Below are 24,851 nucleotides of genomic sequence, written 5' to 3' on the forward strand. Positions count from 1 at the left end.
TCCCCGCATCTAGTAGTGGATGGGCAGCATTACTCTCAGTTATTACACATGGTTAGAGTAGACGGACTTGGGTCTCTTTTGGTCAGTGTTTATGACCCAATATTATTATTTATGTATTTATTATTACAAGTCATTTATAAAGCGAACACATATTACGCAATGCTTTACAGAGAACATTTTAATCATTCACAACATTCCCTGCCCAAGTGGAGCTTGCAAACTATGGGCTCGATTCAGACCCGCTCGCTAGATGCGTACGCTCGTTCCCAGCGTATGCAAATTTGGCCAAGTGACGGCGCGGCAAGGCATAAGCACACCCACTATGTCCAGGCGTGCGATCGCTTTATGTAGATGCAGACCAGCCTGTCTTAAGACGCCCACTTGCGTACGTCATAGTGTATGCAACCAACGGTACATCAGGTACCATCTGATGCGAAAGCAGAGCTTGAGGTTGACTATGCCCTATTGCAAGTACTGTGAGCACTTCAGTGTGAAAGACAACCAGGTGACGTGTACAATGACGCTGCCTGTTAATTATGCACGCCTCCGAAACGGCGTTAAGACACTTCGGTATGCCTGCGCTCGCACCTCCACTCCCCAGTTTTTAATGGCCAGCCCTTCTCACCACCCACAAACGGCTTCTCCTGTCACTCAGCTGGGCAGTCTATGTGCTACGAGCGAATGCTTCCCAATCTCTCGCCACTGGTTCGCACAGGCGCACTGCGATGTGTGCGCACTGCGATGTGTACGCATGCGCATAATGCAAAGATCGTCCAGCTACGAGCAAACGCTTCTTAGCGTCCGGATCTGAAATAGGTCCTATATTCCCTACCACATGTATACACATACACTCTAGGGGGCACATTCAATTGGGTGCGCGGTTTAGCGAGGTAAAAAAAACATTGCGCCCAATTTTGTATTACCGCAGGTGTGCGCGCTCCCGATACCCACAGTATCCAATATAAAAGAAGTGGATGCAGGGTTTTCAGCTATTTGAATAGCAAAACACCTGCAGGAACCTCTCAGGTGCTGTTTTCTGCTATTCTCGCACCCAATTGAATATGTCCCTAGGTTTAGTTTTTATCAGAAGCCAATTATCCTACTACATTGGCAAACGCAGGATTTCTAGAAGGGTGTTTCCAAATGCTTGATTTTAGAACGAGTGTGGCCAGTCCATGAAGAGGGCAGAATTAGTACTTAACCAGCCATACAAAGTGTATTATGTGTCATAATTCCAGCATATACAGGGCCAGTAAGGTATTAAATGCGGCAGTAGGGCCATCCTTTCTGAGCTGAATGTTTTATTTTAGATGTGGGCACCATTCCAGACTATTGGAGCATGTCCGGGAGCCTGGAGGAGCAGTAGAAGAACCTAGCACTGCCCTGGACATAATGTACATACTGGGCTCTACAGCAGTGCATCCCTAACAGTGCGTGTTTTCCAGATCTCCTAGTTGGTGCACAGGTTATTTATTACTGGCTGATACATGTTAAACAATCCACAGGTTGTGCTAATTATTTAATTTGAGATACTGAGAAGAACATGCAGCACTAGTAAAATGTTATTATATTTCTATTGTGGTCATGGTGTTTTCTGGGGAGGGGGGTTTTCCAGGCAGACGGATCCCCCCCCCCCCCCCCCCCCCCCTACGTTTGCCTATGTACTAGTATGTTTTAGTACTATAGGAGGAAACTGGAGCACCTCGAGAAAAATAAAAACATGCAATCTTGGAAGAACATACAGGCTCCACACATATAGGGCCTTGGTTATAGTAATATTCTACATGATTATATCAATTCAGAATAGTGGATTGCATAGAGCCTTGGATTGTTGATCCTGATTATCTGTGCACATGTACAGTGAGTGCAAATCTATTTAAGTATTTCTATGCTATAGTATTAATAACGACATGCAAATAAGTGCAGGCCCTGATGACTGTGCATGTACAGTACTATATTGCACATGTTCAGCTTCTTGCTGTACTGTGCAATACTGCAGACAACCCCCGTATTCTGCACAATTCTCTCTGTCATTTCCTCCTTACTTCCCTATCACCTCCCCCTCAGCTGTGTGCCACCCCCTCTAACCCTTCCTTGTGCCAATCCCCACAATGTCCCACCTTGGGTACTCCACCCTCTAATATATGTTACATGCCAGTCCCCTTTTACCCCTCTGTGTGTATCTATTACCTTATGCCCCACGCCCTCCTCTGTGTGTAACGTGCTCCACCCAGTGCCCGGCCCCCTGCCTGCGCCCTCCCCTCTGCTGCTGCCTTTATTGCCCCCCGCCGCACTGCCCGGCCCGTGTGTTCCTGCTGCAGCTGTCAGTGCCCGCACACGTCTCTCTAATCCCCGGCAGCTGCCCTCTCCATGGCGGATTATCACAAACCCGACCAGCAGACCCTGCAGGCCCTGAGAGACACTGCCAACCGGCTGCGGGTCCTGTCCATCAGGGCCACCACCGCGGCGGGCTCAGGGTGAGTCACTGGGGAGATGCCCACCACAGGTGCCATAGACTTACACCTAGTCCTCAGGTGTGGTAATCGGGCACTCTCTGGGCACCACTATACCACCACACACACGCTCGCTCTGTCTGTCTGTCTGTCTGTCTGTCTATCTATCTACATTCTCTCTCGATATCTATATCTGGAAACCTATAGCTATACTTCCCCAGTCAGTGCTATGATTACTGTGTTTTCTGGATGTACTGTACAGTAGGAGACTGAACCCCACGTGTAATTTTGCTTAATACAAACAGTATATGTACAATTATTTGCGCCTCCTGAATTCTAAAATAACTTATTGATAACTACATTTGTAAGTTTCACAACTCATGTTTTTAAGAAAGTTTATTACAGCCTGGTCAAGTGAGAGATGTGTTGTAGCTTAGTTACAAGTGTGTAACTTTATAATATAAATATGTTGCAAAAAAAGAAAAAACATAATCTGCTCCAAACTAATAAGCGCTTCCTCCAGGTGTAATATGAGAGAGCTACCTGACTGACAGGGAAGTTGTGTGGTTTCTGTTCTCATACAGAGATGTACTGCTTACTGTAGGATGGATGGATAGAGAGAGAGAGAGAGAGAGATAGATAGATAGATAGATAGATAGATAGATAGATAGATAGATAGATAGATAGATAATCATATAGGTGGTAATTAAAGTATTACATCTATGAAATATGTAATGTTTATCCTATAGATCAGATAATAAATTCTGTAAAATTGAAGAAAACATTTATTCAATACTTGTATTGAATACAATATTTACTCTCCCAAATATCAGTTGAATATTTCTTGTGTAAGACGGAAGAAACTTATTAGCTCCTCTAGGAAAAGGAGTGCCCTGGGACGTGTTTGGCAGGATATTACAGGTGCTGATTTGAGATGCATAAAATGCTTGTTAATTCTATATGACAGTTACAAAGGGATATATGTAATAGACTGTAAGTTGCAGGCAGGCATGAGATTTCCTAAATTAGCCACTATATTTAAAGCGTAAACTGTTTAAAAGGCATAAACAAATGTAGTTTTTAATTTAAAAAAGTGCCGATTTAATTATGGGTTGAGTATGGGATGCCGGCACTCAGGATCCCGGCAGTCAGAATCCCGACCCTGGCATCCCGATGGTTAGGATACCAACACTTGTCGGTCAGTATCTTTACCACTAACCCTAACCCTTCCTCGCTGCTGCCCAAACCTGACCTCCCCACCCTAGTGCCCAAACCTAATCTCCCACCCCCTGCACTCGATATCTAGCCCTCCCCCCTTAGTGCCTAACCCTATCCCTCCCCCCAACCCCAGTATTTACAGCCTAGATTCCGGTGCCGGCATTCCGACTGACAGTATTATGACCACATCCCTTTAATTGTAGCAGCTTAGTCAGTTTTCTGTAACTCGCAGGCTATTATATATACCCCAAAGTGTTGTTTGTTTATCTATACAATAGGATGCATAGAGTTTATACGGGTTGGGTATAGGATGTCGGGCACTCGGAAACCCGGCGGTCAGAATCCCTATGCCGGTATCCCGACCAGGTTAGAATGCCGATGCCCCCAGGTAAGTAAGCCTAACCTATCCCCTAACCCTCCCTCCCCAGTGCCTAAACCTAACCTCCCCCCTAGTGCCTAAACCTAACCCTCCCTCCCCGCTGCCTAACCCTAACCCTCCCCCTAGTGCCCAACCCTAACCCCTTTCCCTAACCCTCCCCCTAACCACAGTACTTACTGTCGGGATTCCAGGGTTGGGATGCCGGCGCCGGTATTCTAATAAGTCTCAGGATTCCGGATTGAAGAAGACACTGTCTTCCTGCAAGGCCACGGCTCTTTTTCGGATGCACGTGTTTCCGGCGTGCATACAGGGGCTATTTACCGCACTGGGTGTCACTGACCCCAGTGCCGCCACTGATTAATACTCAGCGTTTTTTGGCGCCAAGTGTTTTGCAATTTTGCAGCTTTTCTTGGCATGACTCCATTTATATGTATCAATATTTCTCTGCTGGAGGGTTGTTGGGCTAACTCACCCCTCGGGCGATTTATTTTTCCTAGTTCCTCATCAGTTTTATGGTGAAACAATACCCCATTTACCTAATGCCACGAGACCAGGGAAGGAGTTTAGACCAGGAGTCTCTAGGAGAGGGAGGTAAAAAATCCTTCTCTGCTGATTCTCCTATCCAGGTAGTAGGTAAGAGTGCGTAACGTCATTCTTAGCTAGCATTATGTCTCTCAGACAAGTGCTGAAAAGCAGAGCTTTTCATCATTTGATAAATTGCGTGCACACATCACCTCCTTAGCGGGCTATGGTGGTATTCGTACATGAAAAATGTGCTGCTTTCACCAATGAATGGCTCTTAGTACATTTTGAGAACTGGGAAATTGCACTCTTTCTTGCAAAAATGCAAGAAAAAGGACCTATCTCCAATTGATAAAATACTCAAGCCACTAGTAACCTATCATATGTTTTGATGGAATGGATATGAAATGCTGGCCGTCAAGATGCCTCCTGTCAAAATACCGACAGCAGCATCACAATGGTCGGGTAAGTATACTAACCTTCCCCCTTCTCCCCCTAACCCTCCCTTCTTGTAGCCTAACCCTTCCCACCCCGCACCCTAACCCTCCCCCCGAGGTGCATAAATCTGAGTCTCCCTCTTTTGTGCCTAACCCTAATCCCCCCCCCCCCTAGGGTTGCCTAACCCTAATCTCTCCCTCCCCCGTGGCTAACAGCTAAAATGCCCCGGCTTACCTTGTTCCGGATGGCGTCTGTCTAGATTCCGGCATCCAGATTAAGATAGGTGTCGGTATTTCAACGCCTATCTTAAGTCTCGTGTCGGGCTTGCGATGACGGGATTTAGACCAGCAGTATCCCGTCCGCTGGTCTGCTAACTACATCCCATTCTGATTTGGTTAGAATACCAATTACAAATGGCATATCTGATAAAATGATACATTTTATTAAGGAGCTCTTTGCCCATATAATAGGCCCTCTAGATCTTCACACCAAAATAAAATAAAAAATTAAAACTTGATTTTGCGATATTACAAATAATAAGTCCAGATGTATGTATATAAGGTGTGTATGCCTATTCCCATACTCCACAGAGCAAATCTCCACAGTAGAAGAATACATACAACCCATTTGCCTCAGACTGAAACAGGAATGGTTTCTGGCCTACAGCACAATAAGTGTATGCCTTTGTTACACAGAATAGCAGTCAGAGCGAATGAATAACAAACACAAGATGCCTTTGGTACGCTGGCTTGCCAGATGTCCTGAGGCCACCGCCATCTCCCAGCCTCTGATTCCGTCCTGCCCAAGCAGATCAGCTTATTCTGTCCCAGACATACCAAGTACATGGAAATCCCTCCATATTCTTTCTCCATTCATAACCAGCGGCCTCTAATGTCCTGACAGCTGCATAACTTGTATATCAACATGTCGTACAAGGGAGGCAGCCACTATAAATGGCTAAGATGCAAATAAAATAATAATTCTAATCATAATTATTATTATTAACAAAAAAATAATGCTAACAATAATTATTCCCTACTGAGGGTCAAGAAGTATTTTTGCTGGCAGAACATGCTGGTCCTTATAGTTCACTGCGAGGAGCAGCGCTAGGCAAGTTAATGAGGAGGCTAATGACAGGAGCAGTTGGGGAAATGTTTACATGTAATTTAGTGTACTTCACGTATAGTACTCCTAATTGTGAAAAAAAAAGTTATCAGAAGTAATGGTTCATTTGTAATTTAATTTCTATGTACTAAGGGCCTGATTCCGGTTGGATCGCAATGCTGCGTTCGCACGCAACCGGCCGCTGCGACAATATGCTAATGAATGCATTCGCTCTGCCATCGCAGCACAAGATGCAGACGGCCAGCATTACATAATGCCGCCCCCTTATCCTCTTCTCACATCCGTGCTAATATGCAAGTATGCAAAATCATCGGTAACATCGGAGCTGCGCACACACACTTGTGGTTGACATGACCCTGCCGCAGAAGTTGCTAAACTTCCTGCACGCAGTGAGTACTCCGGCTACATATGGATTCCATTATCTATTTATCTCCATTCAAGGCTTAGTAAATAGACCCCTCAGTTTGAAAAATCACAGTCAGGAGCTGATTGGTTGGTACTTTATCTCCATCCACTTTATCTCTCTCCAAGGCTTACTACATAGACCCCTTATTTAGGTTTAATAGTTTGGTCAAGTTTATATGAGCCAACCCCGAAAGCCTCTTTCACATTGTTTCAGGAAGTTTATCTCAAAAACATGAAGGAAGTTCACTTGAAACTTGAGGTGATAATTTTGAAAGAAGCAGATAAGCAGAAGAAACACAATATAAGTGACCGCAATCCGAGGAAATAATTATTGTTCCTGTATGCATGGTGTACAAATAACTGTGTTGAAAGTACCCCAAACAGAGAGAGGGGCCTATTCATCAACATTAAAATAACATTTTTAAGGACATTTTCCTTATTTAATGTTATTTTAGTATTCATGAACACATTTAGCACAGAAGATATCACTGATATCTCCTTGCTAAGTCCCCCTGCATTAATTTCCACACTCCCCATACATTAGTACATTAGTATGGGGATGTAGAAATTATGCTATTCATCAAATTCCGAAAATTATGTATTTTCGGAATTTGATGGTGTTACCATATGCCAGTCGGGGACGGGGGGACACACAAAATTACCGCAGCTGTAGGCAGTGCTGTGCATGCGCTGGTTTTACAGATGTAACAGAGCATGTGCAGCACTGATTACAGCTGCGGTAAGTTAGAGTAGCCAGGGGAAACTATCTATTTCCCGAAAAGCTGTCATCGCCAAAATGACAGCTTTTCGTAAGGCTCTGCGTGTTTGTCTGACACAACATTCATATAATACTTTGTTGAAGTCCATATTAGAAATTCCCCCGAAACCAGTAATTCTATATTTTATTGTAAAGGGTAAACTAAACCTACCTATGAGGTAGATGTGTTAAACCTTCAAAAAAGCATGTACATGATACATGCCAGCTAGGAGCTAAGTGGTTGCCATGGACAATTTCTCTACTTGTCCACTCTTTAGAAGGCTTGATACACCTCCCCTAGGGTTGTTTTAAGAGAGAAGAGGGCCAGTGTGCAGACTCAGTGCGGGCCCCCTCCTCTCTGGCAGTGCAGTAGATTCTGGGTTGGTGCCAGAATCGACTGTGCCATGTGCGGGTCTCCAGGAAAATGGCGTCCACGCCTTTTCCAGGGGATATCTTTACTGTGCATGCGCAAGTTACCAGGAAAATGGACGCCGCCATTGTCCTTCTAATTTTTGCTGCCCTGCAGCACCAGGCTGGCGTTGCAGAGCAGCACTCTGGGGACTGCGGAAAGGTAAGTATAACTATATAGGGTGTGCACTGTGGGCCCCCCCTGGACCCAGGGGCCCGTGTGCACCGCACACCCTGCACCCATTATAGATACGCCATTATAGATACAATGACATCTTGTTTCTAAATATTTGCTTTGAGTGGGAGATCTATTGTCATGAAAACAATGTTGCCCATACCTTGGGGTGGTCACACATAAGCACTTGAACACTGCACTTTCCAGCACAACCTCTGAAATGGTGACAGATTATGGGGCCAATGTATTAAACCTTTTTAAGAGGTCACGTGGATAAATTGCCCATAGCAACAATCAGATTCTAGTTATCATTTAGTACATTCTATAAAATTACGGGGTCTATTCACTAAGCAGTGTTAGGAGACAGAGTGATAAGGTACCAGCCAATCAGCTCCTAACTGTCATTTTTCAAACACAGTATGTGAGATGGCAGTTAGAAGCTGATTGGCTGGCACCTTATCACTTTTCACTCTGTCTCCTAACACTGCTTAGTAAATAGACCCCTATAGCTTGAATCTGAAAATGCTGCATGCAGTGTTTTATGAGCTTGATTGCTGAAAAATATTTCCCCATTTACAGAAAATGCATTCTAGACCCTGCTGCTGCTTAGGCCTCCATTTCCCTTTAAGTATAATGCCAAATGGATTCTGCCCTTGTAGCTTTAGTTTCTGATGAGTTTGCATTCTCTCATTCCTGGTGGGTAGTCAGGCCCGTAAACAATCTTTACTTGCCTTGTCCAAAACAGCTCTGTCAGCCTGAGTTTACTCTACTAATACCACTGGAATTCTTGGTATAATGTTAACTCATACGAAACAATATCATTAGCGCAATACTGAGTGATCAAACACCACATTGTGGCACTGTGTTCCTGTTATGACACAGCGGCGATTGTGTAAGGAATGCACAAGGGGAACACAATTCCTAACAGTTATTACTAACAGCAAGTGATAACAATGGTTCTGAATTATTTCACTAATGATGAAATTCAGAGTTTCCTATCTGCTGGCGACATACTGAAGTAACTAGAAATATAGACATTTGATGGCAGATAAATTTGGATTTGCTTGCACCTGCAGATGACTATGATTTATTTACATCTACGTGACCGCAACTTTCTGTTTAATACAATGACTTTTCTTTCCTGGCTATCTTCTATAAATGCCGTTCCAAATCAATTGGTGGGGATTCCTCGCGCGGGAGTTCCCGAGACCCCACGCGATTCCCCACAGTCGGACTTTACCTCGCAGCTCCTGGTGGTACGAGGTAAACTCCACGTTAATGCAACCAAATTGGACTCGCGTGCGGGGAATAAACACATTGATTCCACAGTTTACACGGAATCAATGTGTTTACGTGCGTGAGATCCAAATATTACGGCGTGGGGAAATGGCTATTTAATTGAATAGCTTTTCCCTGCGCTGCGCAGATTTTTGGATGGCAATTAGTCGTGGGGACAACCCCGCGTCTAATTGAATCTGCCCCTTAGATTGTCAGTTCTTGTCAAATAGAATTACAGTATTTATTCTTTCTTGCATTGGATTGTTAGTGGTTATATCTATTGTTTGTAAATCCAATTTACGTGTAATAAAAATATATTACTTAGTTGGTTTGTAAATGAAGCCAGTGACACAATGGTACAATCAAAAGTTATTTTATATTTTTGATACAGAACAGATTTTTTTTTTGTTTAACTAATGTAGATATTGTTCTCTTTGGGCCTGATTCAGAGATGCCCGATATGCCGATGTTTTTGCAGTTGAGCAATTATCGGCCATCTGCACAATGCGTATGAATCGCACTACACATGCATCAAGGACCGTTACCATAGTAGTTTGCGACTATTTATTCGCAGTGTGAATGACAGTCAGGGAGCATTTGGGGGAGGTAATGGGAAGTGCCGGCAAGGACCGCAGGCCACATTGGGACCTGTTAGATCCAGTGTATGCGATCCTGTTCAGCAGAAATATAGCATTGGCGTCTCAATTCCCACATTCTTTTTGCGGGACTATAGACTCAATCAGGACTGGCACAATCATATGATCTGCCACCAATGCCGCGTCTTTGTACGCAGATGCTGACACTTATTACACAGATGCTTGGCTTTGCAAAGCCGCTAGTGGGTGTCTCAGTATGTCTCCCGGCATCTGCGACACTTTCATATGTTCAGATGCAGCAGTGGTGGCATTAGCGTACAACTGGGAATCAGACCTATTACATACTATAAAGATAGTGGTAATATCCTATAGGCATCTGATGTTGTTATGTTCTGATCATACGTTCCATACTGAAGGGAAGTATTTTACCTGTGCTTGTCCCTATTTCAGCCTGTGAAGAGGAGGCAGCTGCAGAACTTGGCTAAGTATGAGTGATGTTTGCAGGACTGGGCTCGGTAAAGCTGCATGTAGAATCCTGAGTTTGATCTTTTATTTGAGCCGGAATAACAATTGTAACATATACGTGTGTGCCAACCTCTGAGCTAACATTTGTTCTGCACTGTAACGATGAGTAATCAGTATTTGCAGCATGTACTTAAATCCATGTAAGTTCTAACATGCATGGGGATTTTATGCAGTCTTATGTAGGGAAACAGTAAACTCTCCCGAGAGGTAATTACAGTGCATCCGGAAAGTTTTCACAGCGCTTCACTTTTTCCACATTTTGTTATGTTACAGCCTTATTCCAAAGTTGAATAAATTCATTTTTGCCCTCAAAATTCGAAACACAATACCCCATAATGACAACTTGTAAAAAGTTTTTTTGAGATTTTTGCAAATTTAATAAAAAATCACATGTACATAAGTATTCACAGCCTTTGCCATGAAGCACATAATTTAGCTCAGGTGCATCCTGTTTCCACTGATCATCCTTGAGATGTTCCTACAGCTCAATTGGAGTCCACCTGTGGTAAATTCAGTTGATTGGACATGATTTTGAAAGGCATACACCTGTCTATATAAGGTCCCACACTTGACAGTGCATGTCAGAGCACAAACCAAGTATGAAGTCCAAAGAATTGTCTGTAGACCTCCGAGACAGGATTGTCTCGAGGCACAAATCTGAGGAAGGGTACAGAAAAATATCTGCTGCTTTGAAGGTCCCAATGAGCACAGTGGCCTCAAGTTCGGAACCACTAGGAGTCTTCCTAGAGTATCCGATTGAACATGGCTGTGCACCGATACTTCCCATCCAAACTGCCCAAAGATAGGTGTGCCAGGGTTCTGGCATCATTTTCATAAAGTTTTGAGGCTGTGTTTGCTGCCAAAGGTGCATCAACAAAGTATTGAGCAGAGGCTGGGAATACTTATGTACATGTGATTTCGGAGATTTTTTTTTTAATTCAATTTGCAAATATCTCAAAAAAACTTTTTACATCTTGTCATTATGGGGTATTGTGTGTAGAATTTTGAGGACAAAAATGAATTTATTCCATTTGGAATAAGGTTGTAACATAACAAAATGTGGAAAAAGTGAAGCGCTGTGAATACTTTCCGGATGCACTGTACAGTGTTTGGTTACCCCATAAGAACCATACTGTCTAATCTTGTGAAACAATGTAGCGGATGGCATACATCACCAAAGCTCTTGTTGGTAATTGCTGGTTATTGGATATTAATTGGTAAAATATGGCATCTACTGTCCAGTGACTTTTTGGAACCCAGCTTGATTCGCTTTCCCTCTTCCTCCCGCAATCCTCTCACACTGAAATAAAAAAAAAATATTCCATTACAGAAAGGAGTAAAGGATATTGTACTTTTAATACATTTTGGCACATGAACATCTAAATGGCTGCATATTATTAGTCCTGAATTAGCACATGTTAATGTGCTGTATATGTTAATGTGCTGTATATGTTAATGTGCTGTGATTGGATGGGTATAATACCCAAGGTGGAGGGCATGGTTAGACACATCTTGTTGCCCACTGACAAGTGACACACGTTCCAGTTCATTGCTGCCAGCTAATCTTCAAGATTGTTCATTCATTTTTCCTAATTAAGCTGTACATAGAATCTAGTCATGCTACCTTTAAGGTATCTGGAGTTTTCCTTGTTAAGCTGGGAATGCCATAATATACCTTTTACGTAAAGAAAAAATGAAACACAGCCTGTAAAGTGACAATTAGAAGCTGATTGGCTGGTACTTTCTCCCCATTTTTTCTCTCTCCAAGCTTTCACAAACCTCCCCCTCTGTGCTTTTACACTGTTCTCTCCAGATCATAGCAGACACGCAAACGCTGATTCCCTCTCTTACCCCTTTTACACCAGAGCAAAAACCTGGGTTTTTGATGGGTCTACCCGGGTCGCAGCTCAGTGTAAAAGGGTCCTTGAAATATAACCCGGGTCAAATGACCCAGCAATCCATCCCAGGTAGCTACCAGGGTTGGACCCAGGATGGACCTGGGTAATGGTGCAGTGTAAATTGCACAATACGGGTTATCCAACCTGGGTCATGCCTAAAATGAGCTGATTGGTGGTTGTTGAGCAGTCACCTCCCACTTTTTATGACCTCACAAGTTTAGCAGGGCAAACCCAGGTTCAGTGTGAATGGGTCTGACCTGAGAATATCCCAGAATAACGATGCTGCTGTGTAAACGGTGTCTGACCTGGGTTGGAACCATGTCTCAAAACCCAGGTCGGACCCGGGTTTTTGGTGGAAAAGAGGTATGAGATTGCTGTTTGCAGAGTTTACAGAGCATGTATGCCCCGCTATGTGCAGGAGGGCACGGCGTAAAAGTTCCTAAAGGAAAATATACATGAGCTTGCAAAGTGCCCATATTAGTCTGAAGGTCTTAACCTGACCGGGCACCTTGTGCCTCCTGGCCACGCAGCATGATGGCTATTGCTATGCCTCTTTTTATCACTATGAACCTGAGAAAAGCTAAGGTGCATCAGATGGTTCGTGTAGCTGACTGCAAAATATTTTCTAAAAACAAAATGCTGATGAAATGTTCTGTTCTCCCTCCCAGACACCCGACATCATGCTGCAGCGCGGCCGAAATCATGTCTGTGCTCTTCTTCCACACAATGAAGTATAAGCCTCAGGATCCCAAGAACCCCAACAATGATCGCTTTGTGATGTCTAAGGTATGTAACGACATAGGGCACACAAATCTGAATGCAGCCGCATCTCGCCCATACACCACAGCCAGCAATGGCTGAATGGGCGTTAATGTGTAGACACTAACAACTCAGAATACGGGCAGATAGTCGCATAGGATTTATGATCGCATTAGGCGTTGGTAATTTAAATTGAATGAAGTGCGACTCAGGGCCCCCATACATCAGCCATTGATTGCAGCAATCGTGCAATTTGCAATCGATTGTGTATAAAAATCTTTCCCTTTTTCAAACGATTGTGGCAATTCTGCAATCTGCAATCGATTAAAAAAGGGAAATATTTTTATACACAAATCGATTGCAAATTGCACGACTGCTGCAATCAATTGCTGATGTATGGGGGCCTTCAGATTCAGGCCCATAATCACCATATGTTTTATTGGTCCCTTTGGAAGCACCCAGCTTCCCATGCTGATCTCTAGAATTGTTTTCCCTGCGGTATTGTTGTCTGTTTTGCAGCTATGTTGACATTTTGCTACTAGACGGTTTATGTGGGAAAGTTATAGCCATGTTTAATCCCAGCAAGTCCTGCACGTGTATGATAAGATGTGTACGGGCGCACCTAGCCCATCACACAGGCGCTACCAGAATCCTTCAGCTTGTTTTGTCTTTTCTAAAACTCACAGAGATTAAACCTCATGGGAACATTAAGCTCACAGGCTGTTTTTCTCCTTTCAGGGTCATGCGGCACCAATTCTGTACGCAGCCTGGGCAGAGGCCGGTTTTCTGCCTGTATCAGAACTGCTAAACCTGAGGAAGATCGACTCTATATTGGAGGGTCATCCCGTACCGGTGTGTACTAGGCAAATTCAGTCTCCATATTAGCTTGTGTTTGTGCATCACCTGACCACAAGGGACTATAGGGCAAGGATACACCTGACATACCCAGTACAGAATGCGAATCCCAGTATGGAAACCATGCAACACCATGCTACCATTGCTAAACGTGGGGGTTCACAGCTTTTAGAGAATGAAAGAATATCTGGGAGCTGGAGGACCGCTACTAGTCACATCTGACGGGATATCCAGAGCAGAACGGATGGGGCCTGTTCTTGTTCCTTTGTAGGGGTCTTCCGGCTACCAGGGCCACATCCACACTAGAAGCAATGGTTTTCCGGTGTCCTGATAATTTACCTCTCCAACACGGCCCTTTCCCCCAATAGAGAATGCTCCTCTCCCAACGGGATATGGACTGGAACCCGATGGTCTAAATGCCGACTGCCGGCTTCCAGACTGCTTTATCCCGACTAGGGACGAATGACAGGCGTCTAAATGTAGACACCTGTAATGTGCCCGACGTCGGGAGACCGGCGCCCGGCACCCTGATCAAGCGGATGCCGGGTGCCGCAGTGGACAGCCCGCCGTGGTGGTAAGTTTAGGGCTCCCAGGGGAGACTTAGGGTTAGGCACCCCTGGGGGGAGGTTCGGGTAAGGCACTCCCCCAGGAGACTTAGGTTTAGGCAGCGGGGAAGGGGTGGGGGTTAGGTTTAGGCACTTAGAGGGGGGGGTTAGGGTTAGGCACATGGGGGGGAGGTTAGGGTTAGGCACCCCTAAGGAGGGTTAGGGTTAGGGGGGTTAGGTTAGGTTAGTTGATACTTAACTTTAGGACAATCGGGATTTCCTCCTTTGTCGGGCAGCCGCTGTCGGGAATTGAACCGCCGCCCATGCGCCCGGCGGTAATACATATCACACCCCTCCCAACTTACCTTACAATCTTTGATAATTAAGCAGAGTTAGTTGATAACAGTATTCTCTTTAAAACATCAGTTCATGAATTGAGCACAGAGTTCTGCAACAGCGATATAAGCTCCCCTGTATGTACGTATTTTGTGTGAGAAATGCAAAGTAATCATACGGTTGTGTTATAGTACAGAATAATAATACATGTTACAATATGACAAGAGTATTTTATTAGTAGAAATGTCACTTTTACATGCACGTATCTGGTTCCACATCTAGCATTTTATATTAAATGTTATTACCTATATTTAATAAAAGTGGATCCACCGGGTTCAGCTTTCATTAGCCTGACTTCACTGCTAAAAGCTGGTTTTCACATTATTATTTTCACTGTCATGTGTTATTATTTAACAAAGGATCTATTAGATGCACTTGTTGTAATCATTTGAAAACAGTCACCCTATAAAATCAATAAGTTATTTATCTGTTCTTTACAATCATGTGCAACTACAGTAGTTTTGTTTCAGTTTCTATCCTGCACACTTTATAAAAGGACCGTATGTATTTGTTGTATATTGTATGATAACAGGCACTGTAACACCAATGTGCATGCTTGCTGTTTCAGAAACAAGACTTTGTAGATGTGGCCACAGGATCTTTGGGACAGGGGCTGGGCGCAGCTGCTGGGATGGCTTACACTGGAAAATACTTTGACAAAGCCAGGTAACACCATCTTGTCACCCATCAAGAATTGATTGTGTGTGTGTGTGTACTGATCTGTGCTTTGAATTAAAGTGAGCTCAATACAAAATATAGAGGGGCCTATTCATCAACACTAAAATAAAGTTTTGAAGAAAATTTTCCTTAATTAACATTATTTTAGTATTCATGAAGAGACTTAACACAGGAGATATCACTGATATCTCCTGGTTAAGTCCCCCTGCGTTAATTTCCACACTCCCCATACATTAGTATGGGGATATGGAAATTATTGTATTCATCAAATTCTGAAAATTATGTATTTTCGGAATTTGATGGAGTTACTATTTGCCACTGTGAGGTAGGGAATAGCAGGTGACACTTACCTGCTTTCAGCTGGGCAGGTCCCCCGGCGTCTTCCTCTGTCGCCCTTATCCCTCCTCTGGCTCCAATGGCGGCTCTGACACTGTGTTCTCCCAGCAGAACACAATAAAGTTTAGGAAAAAAAAACTTTTTTTTTTTTTTCTAAACTGTACTGTGGTGTGCTGGGAGACCATGTGACAGAGCCGCCATTGGAGCCGGAGGAGCTGTAGCAGGCAGGTAAGTGCGGGACAGGGGGGAGGTATGCAGAGGGGGGATGGGGGTTGGGGGGACACAAACTTACTGCAGCTGCAGGCAGTGCTGTGCATGCGCTGGTTTTACAGATGTAACAGCGCATGCGCAGCACCGATTACAGCTGCGGTAACTTAGGGCAGGCAGGGAAAACTATCTATTTCCCGAAAAGCTGTCATCGCTAAAATTACAGCTTTTCGAAATAGAGAGGTATGGAGAAGAGGAATGATGAATTCCTCCGGTAATTATGTAGAACTCCATGCAAGTTCTAAACCTAATTACCTCCATCGATTTTTTTTTAGTTATGATGAATAGGCCCCAGAATGTGTCAATTATATTACCATACCATCAAGGGTAAATTTACTAAAGTGAGAGTTTTTAGAAGTAAGTTTTAGAAGAGATGTTGCCCATAGCAACCAATCAGATTCTGCTTTACATTTAACTAGCACCTTCTAGAAGATAATAGCTAGAATCTGATTGGATGCTACGGGCAACATCTCTTCTAAAACTCACTTCTAAAAACTCTCACTTTAGTAAATTTACCCCTCAGTCTCTAATGTGTCACCTTCACTGACTACTCAATTTCCCTCTGGTCTCTATCTTTCCCTAGCAGCTTGTACAATCAGTGTAATTATTCCTAAGACCATACAATTACACTGGCTGCACACTAGTGCCACAAACAGCACCTCATTCGCAGGACTCTCAACGCCTCAGGCAGATTTAGGGGTCTACAGTATGTACTTACGCGATTATTAACGGTCCAACTCGCCGAGGATTATTTAAATTTTTAATGAAAATATCCCGGCTATGTATTACCGGGAACTCGTAACCGCTGTCCCCGTGAGTTATATCCCCTGCATTTCTGAGAAGTGAAAGACTTCCCCGGGGGAAGCTGACACTGTGCATGCGCACAGATGTATGGAGGTCTGTGAAATCATAAAGTGCAGAGTGATAAACGACCAACCAATCAGCTCCCAACTGTCATTTTTCAAACACCAACATGACAGTTAGGAGCTGAGTGGCTGGTCGTTTATCACTCTGCACTTTATCACTTATTCAGAGCTCCATACATCTGCCCCAGTGTTAGCTTCCGGGGATGGCCGGCAGGCTGCGAGAGAAAAGATTGAAAGATCTCTCCCCTGCCCCTGGAGCCTCCATAGACAAACAGTAGTTCACACCATCTAGAGATGGTGTAAACTACTGGTGCTAAACTCCGAAAAGCTTTGCTTTTTGGAGTTTAGTACATAGGGGTCAGATTGTAGTCCCCTTTGATAATAACGAGGACTGCCATCTGAAGTGCTAATTAGCACTTGTGCTATTAGTACATAGGATCGATATATAAAAATTATGCAGAACTTGCAGTTTCTGCATAATTTTATGTAAAAAATGGCTTGATACATAGGCCCCTTGAACTTTTATCATCCCAGATCCACTCATAGATGGTACGTTCCCTTATCTCAATCCTTGAGACCTTTATTAGAAATGTCCCCCAGCTATTGCTCATACAACAATAATTTTCATCTCCTTAATAAATCCTGGGGAAATGGATTCTGTTTACTGAGGAGTGTCTGTTTGAGCTGCACCTTGGCAGCGGCTCGCAGTCTCTGATAACTTTCCCGCCTTTTCTCTACCTCACTTGAACTTTGTGCAGGAACTGGCTGAGGTTTCTTTTCACACAGAAGAATCCACACATCCCGTTCTTACTCTTCTATTATGAGAAAACCTGGTTACATAATGTGCTAATTAGTTGCAGATGAAAGCACATGTTTCACCAGCCAACATCTGTAAAAATTACTTCAGGTTTCATTTCTTATAAATCTAAAAACTTGTGTGCTGGCAGACCTTTTACTTCTCATGGGTAGTTACAATGCATCCATCAAACAGAAACGCTTTGATCTGACATTAGGACAGGCAACCTCTTTATGATCTTAACAGCTCATTTATTAATATTGCATTTAGGTGCAAAATTATCTGTAAACTACAGCAAGCAGTTTTGCTCCCAAATGCAGTGTTAATTAGTGAGTGTTATAGACAGGGCCGTAGCTAGGGTAGGGCGGCCGGTGCCATGGCACAGGGCACCACAGGTCACAGGCGCTGTTTGGGCTTGTCAAATTTCTGTTTATTATCATTCTCACTTGTAGCTTCCTCTTATTTCATCCCCAGCATCTCCTGGCCTCTCCTATCTCTTCCCTGGCCCTTCCCCATGAGGCCATTCCCCTTTTTTGGGTGCATTATGTCCCTTTGAATAATGAGCGTGGCGCCAATGTTCTTTCTGGCATAGGGCACCAAAAAGTCTAGTTATGGCTCTGGTTATAGACTCCTACTACCAGTACGCTCATCTTGAACATTGATTGAGGTACAATATTTTGGAGACTGTGTAAAATGTAATAGTTTAACACTGCACAGTTATGGGGGCACAGTTATAGGACTGATTCAGAGGTGTAAGCACCGTGTGCTCAGAATTAATGCAGATCTTCGCTTGTATGCAGATTTGGATGCATCTATGCCACCACACCGCCCCAGTCCATCCACTTGTCAAAGCCGTTATCTCTATCAGTGCACATTTGTACCAACCTTATTCTCGGTGCAAGAGATCCATCTGAAATCAGCCTGACCTCTCATACGTACAACTCTGCACAGTCTGCAAGTCATCTGCACGCCCAGGGGCGCTGAGAGGAGGGGGTAGTAATTACCGGGGTCTGTTGGGGAGGCCCAGCAGGGGCCCTGGCCAGCTGCTGAATGGGACAAATGTCCCCCTTTGCAGCATGTGGCACAGCGTATAGTATTTTCCATCAATTCTTTGCTGGAGGTGGTGTTGGATACGTTACCTGTAATTGGCCACGCCTCTTCAGTACCCGGGCCTCGCGGCTGTATCAAGGGCCCTGTACACACCAACAACACGCCCTCACTCAAATTTTCACCTGTTTGCGAGCGTCCTTTGGTTGTTGCTAGATCCAAGTTGGAGAAAGGACCTCTCACATCACGTGAGCGCAACAGGAGGGCCAGTCCTCTGCCAGTGTTATTATCCACATGGGCAGCCGCATAGAGGAAGAATGTAAACCTGTGGTGACCAAAGCGAGCCACCGTACCCAAAGCTTGGCTAGTGGACACTTTTGGCCCCCAGATCTGAACTTGCCCCCCCCATTTTGCAATGGGTCACATGGTTGTGACGTAAAGGTCCTTTACATCACCTCGTTCTGGACCTAACCAGCGTCCTTTGCTATCCATGCACATACATTCAGCCGAAAGTTAGATTGCTTAAAATTTGTAGTCACTCATTGAGGCCAGTGCCCCGACTTCAACACATGTACAATTCCTCATCCGTAAAAGAAACTTGCATTCTCATATGAATCAGCCCCATAAAAGGTGTGAATGTATGCCAGTTGATGGAACAAATCTTGCTTGTTTACTCACTGTGGGGGGAGATATATCAAAGCTTGGAGAGAGATAAAGCACCAACCAACCAGCTATTTTTTCAAACACAACCTGTAAAGAGACAGTTATAGGCTGATGGTTAGTACTTTATCTCTCTCCAAGGTTTGATACATTTCCAAGCGTGTTTCCTAAAGTTTCTTTAGCAAATAGCATAGACTAGGTGCAGGTATGCCCTGAAAATGAGGACTAGTACCAAACGAATCTTACACACTGGGGTCAGGCGAATATATTCTTGGTTTCCTTGCACCGGCCTAAAGTTATTAGTAAATAATAAGTTTTGTCCGCGTAAACTGCTCGTGATTTCATTAAAGTGAAAACCATATTGTTAGATATGATATTTACTTTGTAATTATTGTAACATCTACAGTTACCGAACATACTGTCTACTTGGAGATGGGGAGACATCAGAAGGTTCTGTTTGGGAAGCCATGAGTTTTGCTGGTTTTTACAAGTTGGACAATCTTACGGCCATAATAGATGTTAACCGCCTTGGACAAAGCGATCCTGCCCCACTTCAGCACAAAGTCGAAATCTATCAGAAACGGTGTGAGGCCTTTGGGTAAGTGACGTTTGTATGGGATGTAAAACGATGGACTGTCACTGGGTAGTTATACTACAGCGTGTTTAGTAAGGTTTCTGTGCAGGGGTGTAACTAGAGGACCACGGACCTGGGTATAAAATTTTGGGCTTTCTTCCTGCACTGCTCAGTACAGTTTTACCGGGGGTGGGGGGTTGTATGTATGCATAAATTAATCTAAGATGCTTAGGGGGGAAATCAATTCAGTACGATCTACTTCTGGTTAGTATGACTGCGTGTATTATTATTTAATACTGTACCCAAATATCGCTACTGTTCCTGTGCACCTCTATGTATGGAGTGTGAGAGGGAACTAGTGATGTTACTGGTCATGAAGTACTTTGGCCCATCCGCTCCTGAGACACTGAGACAATCAGGCTGAACTGAGGGATATACAGTATATATAGGTAGCACATTTCTTGTTACTAGAACAAATCATTTTGTATCTTGTAGCATGCTGCAGACTACAGACTACAGTGTGCTTGCTTCTGGGCAGTAAAGTGTTTGCTACAACTGCTATACTGTATTATTGCACTATACAAAGAAATGTCAATGGTTCCACTGTCAGCGTATAAATGGCTATGGCATAAAATTATATGTACTAATACATCTGTTTTATGTAATTGTATGACATTTATTTGTTTCGTGATCCCTTTCCTCTTTCATGTACAGTGCTACAAAGTATATTTTATCTAATAAAAGATAATAATTATATGTAAAGATCACAGTTGTACATCTGCAGCAGACACCTCCAGTACCCTCTACTTGGAACGTTATGAAAAGTGAATCCACTTATTGTTATAATGAGGTTTTAATACCTATACAAGTACTTATGCTTACAGAATGTGGTAGTTCAACCTTTTCCATTGTTTGCATGTCAGTGTCATACAGTGGGGCAGATGTACTAAACTCTGGAAAGTGATAAAGTGGAGAGTGATAAGCGATCAACCAATCAGCTCCTAACTGTCATGTTACAGGCTGTGTTTGAAAAATGACAGTTGGGAGCTGATTGGTTGGTCGTTTATCACTTTCCACTTTATCACTCTCCAGAGCTTAATACATCTGCCCCCCAGTCTCATACATTGATCTCTAAAGTTTCCCTCACTGATTTAACATTCGTGTATGTTCTAGGTGGCACACGGTTGTGGTGGACGGTCACAGTGTGGAAGAGCTGTGTAAGGCATTCAGCACCGTGAAGAACCAGCCCACTGCCATCATTGCCAAAACCTTTAAGGGCAAAGGGATTACAGGTACACACAGTTACTTAAATGGGGAGCGTCATCATTCTAACATTTGGCATCTTAACCAACCGCGCAGTTGTTCATTGGTGCAAGATTGATATTGTTGTATGCAAATATATTTATTCAATGGCAAAACAACTTCCATAACTTGCCAATGCAATGAAGCACTCCCAGCAATGGGAATATAACAGCAAGGCCATAACATGTGGTGGGCAAGCAGTGCCACCGCCCAAGGCATTGGGCCTAGTGGACGGCACTGTCACTGCCCTGTAGCACCTGTATTTAGGATGCTCTGGGCTCTCTGCTTCTCCTCGATCCCAGCGCCCTAGCATGTCAGGGGCGAGTCTCATATGAAGTAACCGGGTTTCCTGTAGAAGTGCTCTATCTTCCGTTGATAAATAAACTCATCTCACTTGGGTTGTTTTGTTGTTGCAGGTGTTGAGGACAAGGAGAACTGGCATGGGAAGCCACTTCCAAAGGACTTGGCTGAGCAAGTTATCAAGGAGATAGAATGCAAGATCCAAAACAATAAGAAACTGACCCCAGCCCTCCCCGTGGAAGATGCACCTGCCGTCAGCATTAAGGATATTAAGCTGCCTCCTTCTAATTTCAAGTTGGGAGACAAGGTGAAGGAGAGCCCGTTAAATTAATTATAGCACAGACTTTACCAATCTTATATTGTACCTAATCCATGGGCGGTTTAAGGCAGAAAGGGCAGACTCAGTTCGTCCCCCCCTCTCTGCAGTGCAGTAGACTCTCTGCAGTGCCCCCCTCCTCTCTGCAGTGCAGTAGACACTGACATTGTGCAGGTCTCCAGTAACATGGTGCAGGGATCTCTACTGTACATGTGCAAATCTCCAAGAAAATGGCCACCGAGCCATTTTCCCAGGGATTTGTGCTGCAGCGCCGATGTGGGACTCTGGAGAGGTATTTAACATGGGTGCAGGGTGTGGACTACCCTGGACTCGGGCCTGTGTGCACTGCACATGCTGCACCCATTATAGATACGCCAGTGACCTAATCTATCATATGATCAGCTAATGTGTCCATCTAAAGGTGGGTGCTTACTATACTATATAATTGTCAATTTTGCGATCTATGATGGATGGCAACGACCATCAGAAGGGCGACGATGGAATCTACATTGCGGTTCGCTAATATTAATACTGTAACGATATATCGCGTAGTCATGCAGCTAATTGTGCAGTGTGCGCGCGGGCACGATATATCGTTACATCTAATCATCTTTTCGCAAGATCTCCTGGTCGCTCAGGTGTGTACCCAGCTTAACAGTTGCTCAGTGAGACAATGTACATCCTGTGCTCTCTGGGGGCGATTCAGATGTTTTGCCCGTGGCTTTTTTTTAAGACGCACGAGAGGGCATGATAGGCACCGGCATTTCTGCTCGCACACTCAGGAAGGTGCTAGCAGAAATGTGTGAGAAACCACCTGGTTAGGGCGTGCTAACCGCAGTTAGCACGCCCTAACCAGAACTTTGGACAGATTTAGCCTTTTTTACACGGCTAAACCCAATGTGAAGAGGATGATAATGAGTGCCCAGAGCAATTGAATTGCAACACTGGGCGCTCATTAATTATCACGGCTAAAAAAACATTTGAATCGCCCCCTCTGACTCTTATCAGAACTTGTAAATACCACAACCATTTCCCTCTGACTCCTAATTCATGGTACTTGAAGAATTTATATTAGCCATGCAAATAAGATACAAAACTCCTCACACAATTTGCTTGTACATATGATTCTGCCCCACAAAGAGCTAGATTATGGTTATAGCTTATTATGTACTTTTCCATAGGTCACAGTTTACGGATTATTTAACATTTCTTCTTTTGGAATAACGCTGTCTTTTCGTCATTAAATTGTGTTAACAATAGTTATTTTTCAGATTGCAACTCGCAAGGCATACGGGCTGGCGCTAGCTAAGTTGGGCCATGCTAATGATAGGGTCGTTGCCCTGGATGGTGACACCAAGAACTCCACCTTTTCAGAGCTCTTTAAAAAGGAACATCCAGACCGCTTCATTGAATGCTACATCGCTGAACAAAACATGGTACGTAGACTTTCATGCACATGGTCAGGGTGTTTACATGGCACAGCTAGCAACTCTTTTCCAATTGACTTTTTATAGTAGCATTTACAGTGGACAGTCTTATACAAAGTATTGTACAATTTGAAATGCACCATCACAGCGCTGTCCCCACTTTACAATGCTGGGAATTGGGATGTTGAACAGTAGGGTGAAGGGCCACAATGACACGACCACCATTGTATTGTCTACAGATTGGGGAATATGACTTTAGCAATTGCCACTGACACAGGCAAACCAAATCTCAAGACTATCGAGGGGCGTATGTGTACATACTGGTACACCTGACATATGTCTGGCGCAAATGTTAGATCTTAAAATACACTCGCCAATTATAAGCAACTAGCGACCCGCCCCGGCTTTGCACAGGAGCAATTTTAAATTTACGGCAATAGTCTTTTTTTTTAACCGAGGTCTTATAAGATTGCCTTGTGGACGTCATAAGTTGTTTTTTTTTCTCCTGACGTCAACGAAAAGATTTCGTTTTGACGTGTCAGTCAAAAGGGCAACGTAAAGTTGTCCATGAGAAAAACAGTCTCCACTCAGGTCAACTCTAGCCACGTTAAGGGGCATATTCAGTTGGGCGCGAGGTTTAGCGAGGTAAAAAACCTCACGCCCAATTTTTGGATTACCGCAGGTATGCGCGCTTCTGATACCCGCGGTATCCAATTAAAAAAAAGTGGTTGCGGGGGTTTTCAGCTCCGAAAACCCTGCGCTGTGGGAAAAGTTAAATTTAAAAAATTCTGCACTTACCTGCCCGGGGGTCTCCGATGGTCTTCACGGCTCCCAGTGGCCTACCCTCTATCTTCTCACTGGAGAGGGGCTGCTGGGAGTCCAGGGGGCTGGTGGGTGGCTCCAGGGGCTGGTGGGAGGAGCAAGGGCTGCTGGGAGATGTAGTTCTCCCAGCACCTGTTCCCGCGGGGGGCACACAGACACTCACACACTCACTCATACACACTTACAAACACTCACACACACTGACATACTCACCCTGCTGCAGAAGGTAAGTAATTATGGACTAATTAAGCTAATTGGAAACCTCCAATTGCTTAATTAGTCCTCAGGGGGGGTGCCACCGGGGTCCCAGAGCAAGTCCCACTGATTTTTCCTAAAATTAATGATTTTTCCTAAAATTAACGATTTTAGGAAAAATCACACTTGCTCTGGAGGTGTGAGAATAAAAAGCTCCTGGCGTGCAAAAAAAAGAAAAAATCAGCACCTAATTGAATAGTAAAAATCCTGCACCTGCAGGAAAAACCTCACATGTGCAGGATTTTTGCTTTTCTCGACCCCTATTGTATACCCCTTATACCCCTTTCAGACATACAACCCGGGAAATTTCCTGCTCAGACCCGGGAATTTCTCCTGTGCAAATTCCCGGGTATTTGGTCGAGACCCCCCTTTCACACTGCAGTGTCTACCCGGGAAATTCCCAGGTAGACCCCTTTCAGACATAAGCCAGGTTTTTTAGTTTTAAATATTACCTGCCTCTCCTCTGCTCTTCC

At 44.1% G+C, this 24,851-nt stretch overlaps 1 protein-coding gene across 1 annotated transcript in view; it reads left to right on the forward strand.

The window, feature by feature from the left end:
• The first annotated feature begins 2,171 nt into the window (after positions 1–2,171).
• The window catches only part of TKT (transketolase), a 34,544-nt gene continuing 11,864 nt past the window's right edge, over positions 2,172–24,851 (forward strand). The window contains exons 1-8 of the mRNA XM_088478682.1: positions 2,172–2,477; positions 12,846–12,963; positions 13,675–13,788; positions 15,301–15,398; positions 19,789–19,980; positions 21,130–21,248; positions 21,675–21,865; positions 23,146–23,310. Of these exons, the coding sequence (XP_088334808.1) occupies positions 2,371–2,477; positions 12,846–12,963; positions 13,675–13,788; positions 15,301–15,398; positions 19,789–19,980; positions 21,130–21,248; positions 21,675–21,865; positions 23,146–23,310 (1,104 nt within the window). The 5' untranslated portion in view covers positions 2,172–2,370. The remainder of the gene's footprint in view (positions 2,478–12,845; positions 12,964–13,674; positions 13,789–15,300; positions 15,399–19,788; positions 19,981–21,129; positions 21,249–21,674; positions 21,866–23,145; positions 23,311–24,851) is intronic.

Source organism: Taudactylus pleione, unplaced genomic scaffold, assembly GCF_031769625.1.
Source record: "Taudactylus pleione unplaced genomic scaffold, aTauple2 ptg000217l, whole genome shotgun sequence".
Taxonomy (NCBI): domain Eukaryota; kingdom Metazoa; phylum Chordata; class Amphibia; order Anura; family Myobatrachidae; genus Taudactylus; species Taudactylus pleione.